This window comes from Pristiophorus japonicus, chromosome 18, assembly GCF_044704955.1.
Source record: "Pristiophorus japonicus isolate sPriJap1 chromosome 18, sPriJap1.hap1, whole genome shotgun sequence".
Classification (NCBI taxonomy): Eukaryota; Metazoa; Chordata; class Chondrichthyes; family Pristiophoridae; genus Pristiophorus; species Pristiophorus japonicus.
Genome location: NC_091994.1, coordinates 3773595 through 3794373, shown reverse-complemented (window position 1 = coordinate 3794373; position 20779 = coordinate 3773595). Strand labels below are relative to the sequence as shown.

The 20779-nt window shown below is 54.6% G+C and overlaps 1 protein-coding gene across 1 annotated transcript in view; it reads right to left on the bottom strand.

The window, feature by feature from the left end:
• Positions 1-593: 593 nt before the first annotated feature.
• Positions 594-20779, bottom strand: part of LOC139229373 (colorectal mutant cancer protein-like) — a 66845-nt gene continuing 46659 nt past the window's right edge. The window contains exons 8-14 of the mRNA XM_070861070.1: positions 19830-19936; positions 17479-17635; positions 13580-13877; positions 11201-11380; positions 8969-9045; positions 5222-5344; positions 594-1015 (exon numbers count right to left, since the gene is read on the bottom strand). Coding sequence (XP_070717171.1) covers positions 847-1015; positions 5222-5344; positions 8969-9045; positions 11201-11380; positions 13580-13877; positions 17479-17635; positions 19830-19936 — 1111 coding nt within the window. The 3' untranslated portion in view covers positions 594-846. The remainder of the gene's footprint in view (positions 1016-5221; positions 5345-8968; positions 9046-11200; positions 11381-13579; positions 13878-17478; positions 17636-19829; positions 19937-20779) is intronic.

Genomic DNA, 20779 nt, shown 5'->3' with positions numbered 1-20779 from the left:
TTTAACCTTTTCATGAACTCTACCACCCATTGAATCCCCTCCCACAGCCCATGGACACTCTCCCCTATCGAATTATAGAACGATCACAGCTCAGAAAGAGGCCATTTGGCCCCTCGAGCCCGTGCCGGCTCTCTGCAAGAGCACCTCAGCCAGTCCCACTCCCCGGAGCCCTGCTAATCTTTTTCCTTCAGGTACTTGTCCAACTCCCTTTTGAAAGCCGTGTTTGAGTCTGCCTCCACCACCCTCTCAGGCAGCGCATTCCAGATCCTAACCACTCGCTGCGTAAAAAACGTTTTCCCTCGTGTCGCCTTTGGTTCTTCTGCCAATTGCCTTAAACCTGTGTCCTCTGGTTCTCCACCATTCCACCAATGGGAACAGTTTCTCTCGCTCTACTCTGTCCAGACCCCTCATGATTTTGAACACCTCGATCAAATCTCCACCCAACCTTCTCTGCTCCAAGGAGAACAACCCCAGCTTCTCCAGTCTATCCCCGTCACTGAAGTCCCTCATCCCTGGAATATTTCCTGCACCCTCTCTAAGGCCTTCACATCCTTCCTAAAGTGCGCGGCCCAGAATTGGACACAATACTCCAGTTGAGGCTGAAACTGTGTTTTATACAGGTTCATCATAACTTCCACACTTTTGTACTCTGTGCCTCTATTTATGAAGCCCAGGATCCCATAAGCTTTTTTAACCATTTTCTCACCCTGCCCTGCCCTATCACGGACTTTACCCACCCATTTGATAGAGATCAAGTTCTGCATAAGCACTCTGTAGATGCTGCTGGTTGTGACCAAGTTTGGTGTGCGGAGGGCCCGAAGCCCGGGGGTAACGCTGGGATCACTACTACAGCAGGGTGGTGTGTTCCAGCTCGGCCTGAAGCCTCCTGGCCTTCTCCTCCAGGGCTCGGACCTGAGCGGCCTGTCGCTCCGACATGGTGGTCACCTGCCACTCCAGCTTGCTCAGCTGGCTCTCGTACTTCTTCCTGGCGCTTCTGTAGGCCATGGACAAGTTGCTGCACAATCAGAAGGAGGGGTTGAGTCAGACCGCTGTTTAATCCGATCACTAAACGCACAGATCACTAACGGCTCGTGCGCAGGTACAAAAATTCATTTAAATGGCAGATGGAATGTTGGCCTCTATCTGGAGGGGAGCTGGAACACAGAGGGGAGGAAGTGAGGCTTCCGTTGTACAGAGCCTCGGTCAGACCCCGTGTGCAGTAACTGCGTCCAGTCCTGGGCCCGGTCCCTCGGGGAGGGTATATCGGCCTCGGAGGGGGAGCAGTGCAGATTCCCCAGGGTGATACCGGGACTGAAAGGGTTAAATGACGAGGACCGTTTGCACAGACTGGGCCTGTGTTCCCTTCGGCAGCACCTCCCAAACCCGTGACCTCTACCACCTAGAAGGACAAGGGCAGCAGGCCCATGGGAACACCACCATCTCCACGTTCCCCTCCCAGTCACACACCATCCTGACTTGGAAATATATCGGCCGTTCCTTCATCGTCGCTGGGTCACAATCCTGGAACTCCCTCCCTAACAGCACTGTGGGAGCACCTTCACCACACGGACTGCAGCGGTTCAAGAAGGCGGCTCACCACCACCTTCTCAAGGGGCAATTAGGGATGGGCAATAAATGCCGGCCTTGCCAGCGACGCCCACATCCCAGGAACAATTATTAAAAAACTTAAGACGTGATCTGATCGAGGTGTTTAAGATGATTAAAGGAGTTGATGGGGTAGATCGAGAGAAACTATTCCCTCTGGTGGGGGGAGTCCAGAACAAGGGACAGGACCTTAAAATTAGAGCCAGGCCGTTCAGGGTGATGTCAGGGAGCACTTCTTCACACAAAGGGCAGTGGGAATCGGGAACTCTCTCCCCCAAAAAGCTGTTGAGGCCGGGGGGTCAATTGACAATGTCAAAACTTAGGCTGATAGATTTTTGTTGGGTAATGGGATTAAAAGTTACGGAACCGAGGCAGGGAGATGGAGTTAAGATAAGCAATGATCTAACTGAATGGTGGGAAAGGCTCGAGGGGCTGAATGACCTCCTCCTGTTCTGGTGTAAGAACGTAAGAAATAGGAGCAGGAGTCGGCCATTCGGCCCCTCGAGCCTGCTCTGCCATTTAATAAGATCATGGCTGATCTGATCATGGACTCAGCTCCACTTCCCTGCCCGCCCCCCATAACCCTTTACTCCCTTATCGCTCAAAAATCTGCCGATCTCCACCTTAAATATATTCAATGACCCAGCCTCCACAGCTCTCTGGGCAGAGAATTCCACAGATTTACAACCCTCCGAGAGAAGAAATTCCTCCTCATCTCAGTTCTAAATGGGTGACCCCTTATTCTGAGATGATGTCCCCTAGTTCTAGTTTCCCCTATGAGTGGACATATCCTCTCTGCATCCTCCTTGTCGAGCCCTCTCATTATCTTATATGTTTTGATAAGATCATCTCTCATTCTTCTGAACTCCAACCTACTCAACCTATCTTCATAAGTCAACCCCCTCATCCCCGGAATCAACCTAGTGAACCTTCTCGGAACAGCCTCCAATGCAAGTATATCTTTTCTTAAATACAGAGACCAAAACTGTACGCAGTACTCCAGGTGTGGCCTCACCAATACCCTGTACAGTTGTAGCAGGACTTCTCTGCTTTTATACTCTATCCCCCTTGCAATAAAGGCCAACATTCCATTTGCCTTCCTGATCACTTGCTGTACCTGCATACAAACTTTTTGTGTTTCATGCACAAGGCCCCCCAGGTCCCTCTGTACTGCAGCACTTTGCAATTTTTCTCCATTTAAAAAATAATTTACTTTTCTATTCTTTCTGCCAAAGTGGATAACCTCACATTTTCGCACATTATACTCCCTCTGCCAAATGTTTGGCCACTCACTTAGCCTGTCTACATCCCTTTGCAGATTTTTTGTGTCCTCCTCACAACTTGCTTTCACCCATCTTTGTATCATCAGCAAACTTGGCTACATTACACTCGGTCCCTTCATCCAAGTCATTAATATAGATTGTAAATAGTTGAGGCCCCAGCACCGATCCCTGTGGCACCCCACTAGTTACTGTTTGCCAACCAGAGAATGACCCATTTATCCCGACTCCCTGCTTTCTGTTCGTTAGCCAATCCTCTATACATGCTAATATATTACCCCCAACCCCATGAACTTTTATCTTGTGCAGTAACCTTTTATGTGGCACCTTATCGAATGCCTTCTGGAAATCCAAATACACCACATCCACTGGTTCCCCTTATCCACCCTGCTCGTTACATCCTCAAAGAATTCCAGCAAATATGATTTTCCTTTCATAAAACCATGCTGACTCTGCCTGATTGAATCATGCTTTTCCAAATGTCCTGCTACTGCTTCCTTAATAATGGACTCCAGCATTTTCCCAATGACAGATTTTAGGCTAACTGGTCTGTAGTTTCCTGCTTTCTGTCTCCCTCCTTTTTTAAATAGGGGCGTTACATTTGCAGTTTTCAAATCTGCTGGGACTGCTCCAGAATCCAGGGAATTTTGGTAGATTACAACCAATGCATCCTCTATCTCTGCAGCCCCTTCTTTTAAGACCCTGGGATGTAAGCTATCAGGTCCAGGGGGCTTGTCCGCCTTTAGTCTTATTATTTTACCGAGTACTACTTCTTTAGTGACAGTGATTGTATTAAGTTCCTCCGTCTCTATAGCCCCTTGATTATCCATTATTGGGATGTTTTTAGTGTCTTCTATCGTGAAGACCGACACAAAATATTTGTTCAATGTCTCTGCCATTTCCCTGTTCTCCATTATTCCCCAGTCTCATCCTCCAGGGGACCAACATTTACTTTAGCCACTCTTTTCCTTTTTATGTACCTGTAGAAACTCTTACTATCTGTTTTTATATTTCGTGCTAGTTTACTTTCATCATCTATCTTCCCTCTCTTTATCATTTTTTTTAGTTGTTCTTTGTTGGCTTTTAAAAGTTTCCCAATCCTCTGGCCTCCCACTAGTCTTGGCCACTTTGTCTGCCTTTGTTTTCAATTTGATACCGTCCCTTATTTCCTTAGTTAGCCACGGATGATTATCCCTTCTCTTAGTCTTTCCTTCTCATTGGGATATATTTTTGTTGCGAGTTATGAAATATCTCCTTAAATGTCTGCAGCTGCTCATCAACCGTCCCATTCTTTAATCTATTTTCCACTTTAGCCAACTCTGCCTTCATACCTTCGTAGTCTCCTTTATTTAAGCTTAGGACCCTGGTTTGAGAACCAACTTTGCCACCCTCCAACTGAATTTGAAATTCAACCATGCTATGGTCACTCATTCCTAGAGGATCCTATACTGGGAGATCATTTATTAATCCTGTCTCATTACACAGGACCAGCTCGAAGATAGCCTGCTCCCCGGTTGGTTCCTGTCGATCCTGATGAATCGCTGGACATCACAAGGGTTGAAAAAAGTGGGAAATCAAATGAGGCACCTGAGGAGGTGAAGACTGGGCGATGGCCAGATCGAAGGTTATTGGCCGACCTGCTTTCCCCGAGTCTTTGTCCTTCTCATCAGCTGCCCACCTCCTCAAGCCTGGCTGGAAAATCCCGACCACTTCCCCACACTCACACACCGGGGTCCTGCTGACACAATGTGGTTAGACCACACTTGGAGCTCTGTGCACAGTTCTGGTCTCCATATACCTGGGTTAGACCACACTTGGAGCACCGTGCACAGTTCTGGTCTCCATATACCTGGGTTAGACCACACTTGGAGCACCGTGCACAGTTCTGGTCTCCATATACATGGGTTAGACCACACTTGGAGCACCGTGCACAGTTCTGGTCTCCATATACATGGGTTAGACCACACTTGGAGCACTGTGCACAGTTCTGGTCTCCATATACCTAGGTTAGACCACACTTGGAGCACCGTGCACAGTTCTGGTCTCCATATACCTGGGTTAGACCACACTTGGAGCTCTGTGCACAGTTCTGGTCTCCATATACCTAGGTTAGACCACACTTGGAGCTCTGTGCACAGTTCTGGTCTCCATATACCTGGGTTAGACCACACTTGGAGCACCGTGCACAGTTCTGGTCTCCATATCCCTGGGTTAGACCACATTTGGAGCACCGTGCACAGTTCTGGTCTCCATATCCCTGGGTTAGACCACACTCTATATAAGAAAAGCAGCCCCTTTTAGTCTGGCCCCCATCCCCGCCGTGGTTCTCCTGATACCTGTGTGTTTTCCTCAGCTCAACGGTCAGTTCCTGAGACTGATCCTTCTCATGGTTGTTGTTGTCTATTAACTTCTCCAGTGACATCACCAGCTCCTTGATACGATTGTGGAGCTGTTTTTCCCTGTGGGACAATTAAGATCAGTTTTTCTTCTGAAACTATTCGCAAGTAATCAGATTAAACTACAGTTACTGTACTGCATCGCTACACTGTCCCATCAAACACTCCCAGGGCAGGTACAGGGGGTTAGATACAGAGTAAAGCTCCCTCTACACTGTCCCATCAAACACTCCCAGGGCAGGTACAGGGGGTTAGATACAGAGTAAAGCTCCCTCTACACTCTCCCATCAAACACTCCCAGGGCAGGTACAGCACGGGTTAGATACAGAGTAAAGCTCCCTCTACACCGTCCCATCAAACACTCCCAGGGCAGGTACAGCACGGGTTAGATATAGAGTAAAGCTCCCTCTACACTGTCCCATCAAACACTCCATGGGCAGGTACAGCACGGGTTAGATACAGAGTAAAGCTCCCTCTACACTGTCCCATCAAACACTCCCAGGGCAAGTACAGCACGGGTTAGATACAGAGTAAAGCTCCCTCTACACTGTCCCATCAAACACTCCCAGGGCAGGTACAGCACGGGGTTAGATACAGAGTAAAGCTCCCTTTACACTGTCCCATCAAACACTCCCAGGGCAGGTACAGCACGGGTTAGATACAGAGTAAAGCTCCCTCTGCACTGTCCCGTCATGGTAAAATGTCTAAAGGTACTTCACAGAAGTGTTATCAGACAAAATGTGACACTGATTCACATAAGGAGATATCAGGACAGATGACCAAAAGCTTAGTCAAGGATGGAAAGGTCTTCCTCTCTCCCCTAGTCCATGGTATTGCCATTATTATTTGCAGTTATATTCACCCAATCTTTTAGTTTAAACTATCTCTCAGCTCTTTTATTGAGCAATGGCATCAGCCTTCCCAATATTAGTTGTGGGGTATTTCTGCGCCTGCAGTAATGGACGTGGGACAAGTAGTGTGAGAAATCAGTGGCAGTGGAGGGATCGAGAGAGGAGGCCTCAATCCTGTTCCTTTGTAACTTGTCCATAATGGGATGGGGCAGCACGGAGGGTGAGGTGAGGTGGGCAGAGGTGGGGTCGAGTGTCCTCATGAACCCATGGAAGCCCAGCCCACGCCTGCAGACAATGTGGTCAAGGGGCAGCGTGTAGGGGAGGGGTAACCCACTGCATCACTGGCTCTCCCACAGTAATCCAATCCGCTGACACTGCACTCCCTGTTCATTGGGGGATGGAGGAGGACCCTCGGCAGGATACCGACCAACGTACAAAACATTCCGGCAGGAAAAGACCATCTAGTCCATCAAGCCGATCCCACACTCCAGGATGGCCACAGCGTCAGGACCAGACGCTATCTCTCTCTCCTCCCCTCCTGCCCCTCCCCCCCCCCCCACCATTTCGTCTCCTGGGAGAGGACAAAAAAAAAAAACAGGGAGAAAAACCCAAAGTTAATTGGGGAATAAATACCCTGGAGAATTTCTCTCCGACCCCCTCAGGCGATGGACACCAGCCCAGGGGAGCACACGGACCAAGCAGTGTCGATGAAGACACTGACCTCACAATGCGATCTGTGCCCCAGGCAGGAGCCTCTCCAGCTCGCTCTCGAAGGCAGAGTCTGCGCTTGCCGCAAAAACCGGCAAACACCATTCACGCCACACAAGTGCCAGGCAATGACCATCTCCAACAAGCCAGAGTCTAACCACCTCCCCTTGCCATTCAATGGCATTACCATTGCCGAACCCCCCTTCATCAACATAAGAGCAGGAGGAGGCCATTCGGCCCCTCGAGCCTGCTCCGCCCTTCAATAAGATCATGGTTGATCATCGAACTCAACTCCACTTTCCTTCACTGTTCCCATATCCCTTGATTCCCGTAGTGTCCAAAAATCTATTGATCTTTTTGATCAAACATCCTGAGAAATATTAACTGGACCAGTGACGTAAATACCGTGGCTACAAGAGCGGGTCAGAGGCTGGGTATTCTGCGGCGAGTGTCTCACCTCCTGACTCCCCAAAGCCTTTCCACCGTCTACAAGGCACAAGTCAGGAGTGTGATGGAATACTCTCCACTTGCCTGGGTGAGTGCAGCTCCAACAACACTCGAGAAGCTCGACACCATCCAGGACAAAGCAGCCGCTTGATCGGCCCCCCATCCCCCACCTTCAACACTCACTCCCTCCACCACCCTCAACACTCACTCCCTCCACCACCTTCAACACTCACTCCCTCCACCACCTTCAACACTCACTCCCTCCACCACCTTCAACACTCACTCCCTCCACCACCGGCGCACCGTGGCTGCAGTGTGTACCATCTACAAGATGCACTGCAGCAACTCGCCAAGGCTTCTTCGGCAGCACCTCCCAAACCCGCGACCTCTACCACCTAGAAGGACAAGGGCAGCAGGCCCATGGGAACACCACCATCTCCACGTTCCCCTCCCAGTCACACACCATCCTGACTGGGAAATATATCGGCCGTTCCTTCATCGTCGCTGGGTCACAATCCTGGAACTCCCTCCCTAACAGCACTGTGGGAGCACCTTCACCACACGGACTGCAACGGTTCAAGAAGGCGGCTCACCACCACCTTCTCAAGGGGCAATTGGGGACGGGCAATAAATGCCGGCCTTGCCAGCGATGCCCACATCCCGAGAATGAATTTATAAAATCTAATTCCAGAGGCTCGTTGCTCTCTGGGAACAAGCACCCAACACCCAGTTTATTCCCACACTTGTGTCACTTGGTCCTCCTCAATCCGTTAAACCGGAACAATCCCTCAAGAGGCACTCAACCCAGCCCTTTCGTTATTTTATAAAGACATGTCAAATGTCAGATGAGCGATAAGGGAGTGAAGGATTATGGGGATCGGGCGGGGAAGTGGAGCTGAGCCCAAGATCAGATCAGCCACGATCTTATTGAATGGCGGAGCAGGCTCGAGGGGCCGAATGGCCGACTCCTCTACTATTTCTTATGTTCTTATGTGGCTCAGGGGGTAGCACTCCAGGGACTTGAGCACAAAAAATCTAGGCTGACACTCCAGTGCTGAGGGAGTGCCGCACTGTTGGAGGGGCAGTACTGAGGGAGTGCCGCACTGTTGGAGGGGCAGTACTGAGGGAGTGCCGCACTGTTGGAGGGGCAGTACTGAGGGAGCCCCGCACTGTCGGAGGGACAGTACTGAGGGAGTGCCGCACTGTTGGAGGGGCAGTGCTGAGGGAGCCCCGCACTGTCGGAGGGGCGGTACTGAGGGAGTGCCGCACTGTCAGAGGGGCGGTACTGAGGGAGTGCCGCACTGTCGGAGGTGCCATCTTTTGGATGAGACGTTAAACCGAGGCCCCGTCTCCCCTCTCAGGTGGACGTAAAAATCCCATGGCACTATTTTGAAGAAGAGTAGGGGAGTTCTCCCCGGTGTCCTGGGGTCAATATTTATCCCTCAATCAACAAATAAAAACAGATTATCTGGTCATTATCACAGTGCTGTGTGTGGGAGCTTGCTGTGCGCAAATTGGCTGCCGCGTTTCCCACATTACAACAGTGACTGCACTCCAAAAGTACTTCATTGGCTGTAAAGTGCTTTGAGACATCCGATGGTCATGAAAGGCGCTATATAAATGCAAGTCTTTCTTTTTATCGGGCCGCCTGTATGGCCAGTGCTGTACAGTCTGTACTTACCGTGAAAAGCCCGCGGTGAGCTCGGACATGAGCTGGTCACTGCAGGTTGCAGGAGCTTCTGATCCCGACGTGGTCTCCTAAAAATAGAGCAGAGTCCATCAGACCTCGGGGAGGTCGTCATCGAATCGCATACAATTCTGAGTGCTCCGATTAATGTAATCCCTTTTCCCTCTCCTCCTGCCCCCACGGCACCGACTCTCGTTGGGATGCACGGGGGGGGGGCGGGGGGGGGTCTGGAAACCATCTCCTGCAGTCTCGTCCATTGAGCAGACTTTGTCTGTGAGCCCAGCGTGAGTGTTGGTAACGATATTCAACCAAATGGTATCAGAGCCACGGAGTGGGGTGCCCGCAGTTCCCAGCAGTGGTCACTGGATGGCGGTCAGGAGCAGGAACACTGCGATAACATTAATAAAATATCTCGAGGAACGACACCTTATCTTCCGTTCAGGCACTTTGCAGCCTTCTGGAACCTTACAATTTCAGACCATAGTTTTTTCCCTTTGCTCCTTTTTTTTACAATCCCCCCTTTTTCCCCCCTTTCCCGCGGCAGTCGGTGATGATTCCACTGATCACTCCCTCGCTAGACTCATCTTTTGTTTCTTAACTTGTGCCGTGTCCATCTCCTGTTTGCCCAGCATCCCTTGTCTCTCGAATCTCTCCTGCCTTCCACCCTCTCACAGACCTTCCCTTTTGTTCTCTCCTCCCGCCCCCCCCCCTCCCCCCTCTCACTGCCCCCTGCACTTCCTCAACGCTCTGTTACATCTCCAACTCTTCCAGCTCTGACGAAAGGTCACAGACCCGAAACACTAATTCGGGTTCTCTCTCCACAGATGCTGCCCGACCCGCTGAGTGTTTCCGGCATTTTCTGTCTTTATAACAAAATACCTGCCCCTACCTGAGCCCAGCCCCGCCCCCCCCCACCCCCGCCCGAGATCTCTGCGCTCCTCTAATTCTGCCCTCCTGACCATCCCTGATTATAATCGCTCCACCATCGGTGGCCGTGCCTTCAGCTGCCTGGGCCCCAAGCTCTGGAACTCCCTCCCTGAACCTCTCCGCCGCTCTCTCCTCCTTCAAGACGCTCCTTAAAACCTCCCTGTTTGACCAAGCTTTTGTTCACCTGCCCTAATTTCTCCTTATGTGGCTCGGTGTCAAAACTTGTTTGATAATCGCCCCTGTGTCAGTGTCAGCCGTGGTTTAGTGGGCAGCGCACTCGCCATTGAGTCACAAAGTTGTGGGTTCAAGTCCCGCTCCAGCGACTTGAGCACGTAAATCTCGGCTGACACTCCCAGTGCCGCACTGTCGGAGGGGCAGTACTGAGGGAGTGCCGCACTGTCGGAGGGGCAGTACTGAGGGAGCGCCGCACTGTCGGAGGGGCAGTACTGAGGGAGCGCCGCACTGTTGGAGGGGCAGTACTGAGGGAGTGCCGCACTGTCGGAGGGGCAGTACTGAGGGAGTGCCGCACTGTCGGAGGGGCAGTATTGAGGGAGCGCCGCACTATCGGAGGGGCAGTACTGAGTGAGCACCGCACTGTTGGAGGGGCAGTACTGAGGGAGTGCCGCACTGTCGGAGGGGCAGTACTGAGGGAGTGCGGCACTGTCGGAGAGGCAGTACTGAGTGAGCACCGCACTGTCGGAGGGGCAGTACTGAGGGAGCACCGCACTGTCGGAGGGGCAGTACTGAGTGAGCACCGCACTGTCGGAGGGGCAGTACTGAGTGAGCACCGCACTGTCGGAGGGCCAGTATTGAGGGAGCGCCGCACTGTCGGAGGTGCCGTCTTTTGGGTGAGACGTTAAACCGAGGCCCTGTCTGCCCTCTCAGGTGGATGTAAAAGATCCCATGGCACTATTTCGAAGAAGAGCAGGGGCGTTCTCCCCGGTGTCCTGGGGCCAATATTTATCCCTCAACCAATATCACTAAAACAGATTATCTGATCATTATCACATTGCTGTGTGTGGGAGCTTGCTGTGCGCAAATTGGCTGCCGCGTTTCCCACATTACAACAGTAACTACACTCCAAAAGTACTTCATTGGCTGCAAAGCGCTTTGGGATGTCCGGTGGTCGTGAAAGGCGCTATATAAATGCAAGTTATTTTCTGTGAGGCGCCTTGGGACGTTTGACGACATGAAAGGCGCTATGCAGATGCAGTTGTTGTTGCACTGCGACTGGAGGCTCTCGGTCGAGCCCATTAATGATTCCTGCGCACTGACGGCTGACTCCGGCCTCGGGCCTACCTCGGTGACGCAGCCTGCCACGGGTTGCTCTCCGAGCTGCTGGTCTCGCTCCGTTTGCCAGTGTGTGAGGAGTAGGATGGTGGCCTCGCTCTGTCGCTCCTGGGATCGCAGCCTCTGCTCCACACCTCGCCGCTCCTTCTTCGCCCAACTCAGCTGGCCCTTCAACCATGACATCTCTTCCTGATAACCCGGCCAGCGGGTCACAACGCGGGGGGCGAGAAACACATTGTAATCAGGCAACCTCGGACAGTGAAGTTCAAAGGTCACTGAGACGCGGCAGAGATACTGCAAGAGGGGGTGTTGACCCCCTCGAACTTACGCCTTGATTTCCCCCCCCACCCCCGGCCCCACACACAACCCTGATCCCCTTACTGCCGCTGGGGTACAGATTCCGCATGCACCAATTGCTTTCCATCACTGCTCACAAGTGTCAGCTGTGGCTCAGTGGGCAGCACTCTCGCCTCTGGGTCAGAGGTTGTGGGTGCAAGTCCCACTCCAGAGCCTCGAGGACAAAAATCCAGGCTGACACTCCCAGTGCAGTGCTGAGGGAGCGCCGCACTGTCGGAGGGGCAGTACTGAGGGAGCGCCGCACTGTCGGAGGGGCAGTACTGAGGGAGCGCCGCACTGTCGGAGGGGCAGTACTGAGGGAGCGCCGCACTGTCGGAGGGGCAGTACTGAGGGAGCGCCGCACTGTCGGAGGGGCAGTACTGAGGGAGCGCCGCACTGTCGGAGGGGCAGTACTGAGGGAGCGCCGCACTGTCGGAGGGGCAGTACTGAGGGAGCGCCGCACTGTCGGAGGGGCAGTACTGAGGGAGCGCCGCACTGTCGGAGGGGCAGTACTGAGGGAGCGCCGCACTGTCGGAGGGGCAGTACTGAGGCAGCTCCGCACTGTCGGAGGGGCAGTACTGAGGGAGCGCCGCACTGTCGGAGGGGCGGTACTGAGGGAGCGCCGCACTGTCGGAGGGGCGGTGCTGAGGGAGCGCCGCACTGTCGGAGGGGCAGTGCTGAGGGAGCGCCGCACTGTCGGAGGGGCAGTACTGAGGGAGCGCTGCACTGTCGGAGGGGCAGTACTGAGGGAGCGCCGCACTGTCGGAGGTGCCGTCTTTCGGATGAGACGTTAAAAGAGGCTCCATCTGCCCTCTCTGGTGGATGTAAAAGATCCCACAGCCACTATTTCGAAGAAGAGCAGGGGAGTTCTCCCCGGTGTCCTGTAGCCAATATTTATCCCTCAACCAACAATCACTAAAACAGATTATCTGGTCATTATCACGTTGCTGTTTGTGGGAGCTTGCTGTACGCAAATTGGCTGTCGGGTTTCCCACATTACAACAGTGACTACACTCCAAAAGTGCTTTAATGGCTGTGAAGCTTTGGGACGTCCTCAGGTTGTGAAAGGCGCGATATAAATGCAAGTCTTTTTTCTCTCTCTGTAACCGTCCTGCTCCCTGCAGCTTAGCATTACATGGAATTGACCCCACGGATTCAGGCCATTCGGCCAACCAGTCCGTGTTGCAGTTTACCCTCCCCACGAGCAGGGCCTTGAACTCACGAGTACGCCCTGCTCCCATATCCCTCTATTCCCTGTGCCTTGAGCACCGTGTCACTGCGATGTGCTGTTGTGTATGTGCAGCGGATTCATGAGGGATCGTAGGATTGTGTGGAGAGACTGGAGAAGTTGGGGCAGAGAAGGTTAAGAGGAGATTTAATCGAGGGGTTTAAAATCATGAGGGGTTTTGACAGAGTAAATCAGGAGAGACTGTTCCCGGGGGCAGGAGGGCCGGTAACCAGAGGGACACAGATTGACGATAATCGGCGATGGAACCAGAGGAGGAGATGGGGAGAATGTTTTTACGCAGCGAGTTGTTGTGATCGGGAACGCGCTGCCTGAAAGGGCGGTGGGAGCAGATTCAATAGTAACTTTCAAACCGGGAATTGGATAAATACTGGCAGAAAAATAATGTGCCGGGCTGTGGGGAAAGAGCGGGGGGAGTGGGACTGATGGGATCGCTCTGTCACAGAGCCGGCACAGGCTCGATGGGCCCAATGGCCTCCTCCTGTGCCGTGAGATTCTATATTCAAGAGGGAGTTAGATGTGGCCCTTACAGCTAAAGGGATCGAGGGATATGGAGAGAAAGCAGGAAAGGGGTACTGAGGGAATAATCAGCCATGATCTTATTGAATGGTGGTGCAGGCTCGAAGGGCCGAATGGCCTACTCCTGCACCTATTTTCTATGTTTCTATGTATAGCAACAGGAGGAGGCCATTCAGCCCCTCGAGCCTGTTCCGCCATTGAATTAGTTCACGGTTGCTCTGTATCTTAACTCCATCCACCCGGCTTGATGCCTTTCCCCAGCAACTCCCCCAGCCAGGAGCACTTACCCTGACGGTCACGAGCTCCTGCAGTAATTCCTTCTTCCACTTCCTGTGCCGATGGGCTGCCCCGGACGGAGGCGAGCTGAATCCGGTCACCAGCAGGCCCTGTGGGACCGGCAGCATCTCACGGCTACGAGCCCCGGCCTGGCCATCCTGGGCCACGGCGAGGTAGCGCTTCAGGTGGGCCGGGGTGTCTCCCAGATCCAGGATAGTGCGCCGGACCGCACTGTAGTCCAGTCTCAGCCTGGCCACGATGCCTCTCAGACCAGCTACCTCGTCCTCATCGCCCCACTCCCCTGAGAGACTGAAATAGCCGCAGGTTAAAACGGTCTCGCGCACCGGTTCGCCAATCAGGGGCCGAGCGACGCTGGTGGGCATCTTCCCACCGTCTACACGGCACAAGTCAGGAGTGTGATGGAACACTCTCCACTTGCCTGGGTGAGTGCAGCTCCAACAACACTCGAGAAGCTCGACACCATCCAGGACAAAGCAGCCCGCACCCCATCCACCACCTTCAACACTCACTCCCTCCACCACCTTCAACACTCACTCCCTCCACCACCCTCAACACTCACTCCCTCCACCACCTTCAACACTCACTCCCTCCACCACCCTCAACACTCACTCCCTCCACCACCTTCAACACTCACTCCCTCCACCACCTTCAACACTCACTCCCTCCACCACCTTCAACACTCACTCCCTCCACCACCTTCAACACTCACTCCCTCCACCACCGGCGCCCCCTGGCTGCAGTGTGCACCATCTACAAGACGCACTGCAGCAACTCGCCAAGGCTTCTTCGGCAGCACCTCCCAAACCCGCGACCTCTACCGCCTAGAAGGTCAAGGGCAGCAGGCGCATGGGAACACCACCACCTCCACGTTCCCCTCCCAGTCACACACCATCCCAACCTCCCCTGAGGGCACCGACTCTCGTTGGCGGTCTATGGGCCTGGTCTCCATTGTCTTACCCAAGTGGCCATACTTTATGCTGAAAGGGTTACATCCCGAGGGCAGGTCGCACAGACTGGGCCTGTATTCCCTCGACTGTAGAAGATTAAGGGGAGATCTGATCGAGGTGTTTAAGATGATTAAAGGAGTTGATGGGGTCGATCGAGAGAAACTATTCCCTCTGGTGGGGGGAGTCCAGAACAAGGGGCAGGACCTTAAAATTAGAGCCAGGCCGTTCAGGGTGATGTCAGGGAGCACTTCTTCACACAAAGGGCAGTGGGAATCGGGAACTCTCTCCCCCAAAAAGCTGTTGAGGCCGGGGGTCAATTGAAAATGTCAAAACGGAGATGGATAGGTTTTTGTGGGTAAGGGGATTGAGGCGGGGACTTGGAGTGACAGATCGGCCGTGGTCCCACTGAATGGAGAAACAGGCTCGAGGCTCTGAATGGCCTCCTCCTGTTCCCATGTTCTTATGTCAGTCGTGGCTCAGTGGGCAGCACTCTCGCCTCTGAGTCCGAAGGTTGTGGGTTCAAGTCCCACTCCAGAGACTTGAGCACATAAATCCAGGCTGACACTCCCAGTGCAGTACTGAGGGAGTGCTACACTGTCGGAGGGGCAGTACTGAGGGAGTGCCGCACTGTCGGAGGGGCAGTACTGAGGGAGTGCCGCACTGTCGGAGGGGCAGTACTGAGGGAGTGCCGCACTGTCGGAGGGGCAGTACTGAGGGAGTGCCGCACTGTCGGAGGGGCAGTACTGAGGGAGCACCGCATTGTCGGAGGGGCAGTGCTGAGGGAGTGCCACACTGTCGGAGGGGCAGTACTGAGGGAGTGCCGCACTGTCGGAGGGGCAGTACTGAGGGAGCACCGCATTGTCAGAGGGGCAGTGCTGAGGGAGTGCCACACTGTCGGAGGGGCAGTACTGAGGGAGCGCCGCACTGTCGGAGGGGCAGTACTGAGGGAGCGCCGCACTGTCGGAGGGGCAGTGCCGAGGAAGTGCTGCACTGTCGGAGGGGCAGTACTGAGGGAGCGCCGCACTGTCGGAGGGGCAGTGCCGAGGAAGTGCTGCACTGTCGGAGGGGCAGTACTGAGGGAGCGCAGCACTGTCGGAGGTGTCATCTTTCAGATAAGACGTTAAACCGAGGCCCTGTCTGGCCTCTCGGGTGGATATAAAACATCCCAGGGCTGCTATTTTGAAGAAGAGCAGGGGAGTTCTCCCCGGTGTACTGGGGCCAATATTTATCTCTCAATCAACATCACTGAAACAGATTATCTGGGTCATTATCACATTGCTGTGTGTGGGAGCTTGCTGTGCGCAAATTGGCTGCTGCGTTTCCCACATTACAACAGTGACTACACTCCAAAAGTACTTCATTGGCTGTAAAGCGCTTTTTCTTTTTATGAGCAAGACGAGACTGTGAGTGTCATCAGGTTAATTATCAAACACAATGAGATAAGACTTAAGCATCACACCAGGTGTAACCAAAGGTGCCTCCTGAGATAGGTGACCCGACTGAGTGACCTGTGGCCTTCGGTTTCACCGGTTTACAGAAGCCACGTTGACAGAGAGCCAAACTGCAACATCCTGCAGAAAGCAGGGGTCTCTGGGCCCACTACTCTCTGGGAACAGAACCACCTCCTGACATCGAACCTGGTCCCGGAGTCTCAAATGTAGTATTTATAAATTCTTCACCGTTATCCTCAGGGTACTTCCCCTCGCACTGTTCAACACGCTGGCGCACGGACAGGAATGCTGAGTTATACGGTCAGGGCACAATGGGCAAGGCTTGTGCACCAAGTCCCGTTCACCCATCACCCCTGACACACGCTAGCTTCCGGTTAAGCTGCATTCCCTAGCCACCAACCCCATCCCTCTCCCCAACTCCTGTCTGAGGCTGAACCAGACGGTTCACAATCTAGGAGTCACATTTGACCCTGAAGTGAGCTTCGGACCACACATCCGCCTATTTCCACCTCCGTAACATCGCCCCTCTCCGCCCCTGCCTCTGCTCATCCGCTGCTGAAACCCTCATCCCTGCCTGTGTTACCTCCAGACTCGACTCCAACGCACTCCTGGCCGGCCTCCCACATTCTACCCTACGTAAACTAGAGGTGATCCAAAACTCGGCTGCCCCGTGTCCTAACTCGCACCGAGTCCCGCTCACCCATCACCCGCTGTGCTCGTTGCCCCGTGTCCTAACTCACACCCAGTCCCGCTCACCCATCACCCCCTGTGCTCACTGCCCCGTGTCCTAACTCGCACCGAGTCCCGCTCACCCATCACCCCCTGTGCTCACTGCCCCGTGTCCTAACTCGCACCGAGTCCCGCTCACCCATCACCCCCTGTGCTCACTGCCCCGTGTCCTAACTCACACCCAGTCCCACTCACCCATCACCCCCTGTGCTCACTGCCCCCGTGTCCTAACTCACACCGAGTCCCGCTCACCCATCACCCCCTGTGCTCGCTGCCCCGTGTCCTAACTCACACCGAGTCCCGCTCACCCATCACCCCCTGTGCTCGCTGACCTACATTGGCTTCTGGTTAAGCAACGCCTCGATTTCAAAATTCTCCATCCTTATTTTCAAATCCCTCCGTGACCTCGCCCCTCCCTATCTCTGTAACCTCCTCCAGCCCCACAACCGCCCGAGATCTCTGCGCTCCTCTAATTCTGCCCTCTTGACCATCCCTGATTATAATCGCTCCACCATCGGTGGCCGTGCCTTCTGTTGCCTGGGCCCCAAGCTCTGGAACTCCCTCCCTAAACCTCTCCGCCTCTCTCTCCTCCTTTAAGATGCTGCTTAAAACCGACCTCTTTGACCCAGCTTTTGACCAAGTCTTAAATATCTCCTTACGTGGCTCAGTGTCACATTCTGTTCGATAATCGCTCCTGTGAAGCACCTTAAAGGCGCTATATAAATGCAAGTTTATGTTGAGGTGCCCGGTGCTTCACCTCACCTGTACGGAGCGTGTTCTGACGGGACCTGGTGTTGAGGTTCAGCCGTGGGTGAATAACCCCCGTGAGGATTCTCCGCCGGTGTCGAGGCGCGTGCTGCCGTCTGGTCCGCGGTGCACTGACCGCCAAACCCGCCATCTTGGTCCGCACGCCAGCGTGCTGAAGAGAAAGCGGGAGAAACGATTACACACGACTGACCTCCCGGTGCCCAGCCCCATGTAAAACAACAACTTGCATTTATATCACAGACTGACACAGCGCAGAAGGCCATTCGGCCCATTGTGCCGGTGCTATATAGCGCCTTCAACAGTGCGGCACTCCCTCAGTACTACCCCTCCGACAGTGCGGCACTCCCTCAGTACTGCCCCTCCGACAGTGCGGCACTCCCTCAGTACTGCCCCTCCGACAGTGCGGCACTCCCTCAGTACTGCCCCTCCGACAGTGCGGCACTCCCTCAGTACTGCCCCTCCGACAGTGCGGCACTCCCTCAGTACTGCCCCTCCGACAGTGCAGCACTCCCTCAGTACTGCCCCTCCAACAGTGCGGCACTCCCTCAGTATTCCCCTCCGACAGTGCGGCACTCCCTCAGTACTGCCCCTCCGACAGTGCAGCACTCCCTCAGTACTGCCCCTCCGACAGTGCGGCACTCCCTCAGTACTACCCCTCCGACAGTGCGGCGCTCCCTCAGTACTGCCCCTCCGACAGTGCAGCGCTCCCTCAGTACTGTCCCTCCGACAGTGCGGCGCTCCCTCAGTACTGTTCCTCCGACAGTGCGGTGCTCCCTCAGTACTGCCCCTCCGACAGTGCGGTGCTCCCTCAGTACTGACCCCCGACACTGCGGCGCTCCCTCAGCACTGCCCCTCCGACAGTGCGGCACTCCCTCAGTACTGCCCCTCCGACAGTGCAGCACTCTCTCAGTACTGCCCCTCCGACAGTGCGGCACTCCCTCAGTACTGCCCCTCCGACAGTGCAGAACTCCCTCAGTATTCCCCTCCGACAGTGCGGCACTCCCTCAGTACTGCCCCTCCGACAGTGCAGCACTCCCTCAGTACTGCCCCTCCGATAGTGCGGCACTCCCTCAGTACTGCCCCTCCGACAGTGCAGCACTCTCTCAGTACTGCCCCTCCGACAGTGCGGCACTCCCTCAGTACTGCCCCTCCGACAGTGCGGCACTCCCTCAGTACTGCCCCTCCGACAGTGCAGCACTCCCTCAGTATTCCCCTCCGACAGTGCGGCACTCCCTCAGTACTGCCCCTCCGACACTGCGGCGCTCCCTCAGCACTGCCCCTCCGACAGTGCGGCACTCCCTCAGTACTGCCCCTCCGACAGTGCAGCACTCTCTCAGTACTGCCCCTCCGACAGTGCGGCACTCCCTCAGTACTGCCCCTCCGACAGTGCAGCACTCCCTCAGTATTCCCCTCCGACAGTGCGGCACTCCCTCAGTACTGCCCCTCCGACAGTGCAGCACTCCCTCAGTACTGCCCCTCCGACAGTGCGGCACTCCCTCAGTACTGCCCCTCCGACAGTGCGGCGTTCCCTCAGTACTGCCCCTCCGATAGTGCGGCACTCCCTCAGTACTGCCCCTCCGACAGTGCGGCACTCCCTCAGTACTGTACTGGGAGGGTCAGCCTGTATTTTGTGCTTGGAGTGGGGGCTTGGACCCACAACCTTGTGACTCAGGTGAGGGGGCTGCCACATGGTGATTGTGTCGGTGATCCGTTTGAGATGTTCCCCACCAATGAGGCAGCAGCGCGAAGGAACGTCCGTTCTGAGACCTCCGACCCCACAGGTGGTCCTTCAGGTGAAAGGGTGAAACGGGTGCTGAATGGGCTCTGTGCTAATAAGACACGCCTGTTTGAAAGTCTGGTTTCAGCAGGCGATTTTGGCCCTAATTGTCGAGGACCATCATTTTAACTAAAGCAGAAAGCTGCAGGTTAGGCTGTCAAGCACCGATTCGCTGCCATTTTCGTGGGGTACCGATTGTGAGCTCCTCGCGCCCACCTCCACTGAGGGTGCGGAGCGGGCTGGCTGTCACACGGCGGCAGGTTTCAGGGAGCGAGACAGAGGGCGCACAGGGTCTCGGACACGGCACTGGAGGTCCGGAGGAGGAGATCCGGAGGAGGAAGGGTGTTGTACCCGTTGGGATGGGGGGGGGGGGGGTGAAGGATCCCACCTCGCTCTCCCCCATCCCTTGCTCCTGCAGCAACTGGTGCTCTGCCCCTCCCCCAGCGAGCGGGGAATACATGTGGAAACAGGCCTGAGAGGCTGAGGCCCGTGGGCCGTGTTAAAGGGGTTCCATGTGCATCATGTGGTGTTGATGGCCCGTCCCAGGTGGGGTCCATCCATTGCTTACCCAGCTCTCCAGGGGCCGTGGTTCCTGCCTCCAGCCGTCTGCACAGAGAACTTCCTTTAGCTTCAGTCATGGCCAGGAGCAGCTCATACGCCTCAATGCACTCCTCACTACAGGGCACAAAGATACAACGGGTCATTTCTGCCGGAATAGAATTGAAAAGTGTTATGTAATGTAAGTACTATGCCACACCACAGAGGGCGCTGCGGTGGGAAACCCTGGTAGTACCTGTAACAAGGACTATATAAGGCTGACCACCACACCTGGGAGGCACTCTGGAGCTGAACAACAAAGGACGAAGGTCACAGCAGTTAGACTTACACCAGACCGTGTGGAGTCAGTGATTTGTGTGCTACATGCACCACAAAAAGAAGTTCTGTTAAACTTGTACCAAGCCTTGGAGCAGTGTGCACGGTTATAATCTCCATATCCCTGAACCTTGCTTGGACCACACTTGGAGCATTGCAAACAATTCTCGTCTCCGTATTCCAAAAAGGTCACGGAGGCACCGGTGAAGGTGCAAAGCAGATCCACAATGGCTGCTGCCGGAACTGAGAGGTCGTAACCACCAGGAAAAGCTGAACGGGCAAAGGCTGAGGGGTGACCTAATGGAGGTCTGTAAGATAGGGTCAACGTAGAGAATGCTTCTCCTTGTGGAGGGGGTGTGTCCAGGTGTGCACTGTCGCTGTGGGGGATGGGGGCAGGGAGCCTCCCTCCGGTTCCACACCCAGGGGCCCGCTTGTGGAGCGTGAGTTGAGACGGTGACAATCGCGGGCGAGATGGACTACTAGCCCGTGCCCGAGGTCCCGCGCTCACACTGGGCAGTGATCAGAACCCAGAGACTCTGAGGTCTGCCCCCACTGCCCCAAGATCAGCCAAACTGAGCCCAGACCTGCAGTGCCAGGTCGTATTCAGCCCAGAAACAGGTCATTGGGCCCCACCGCTCCCGTGCC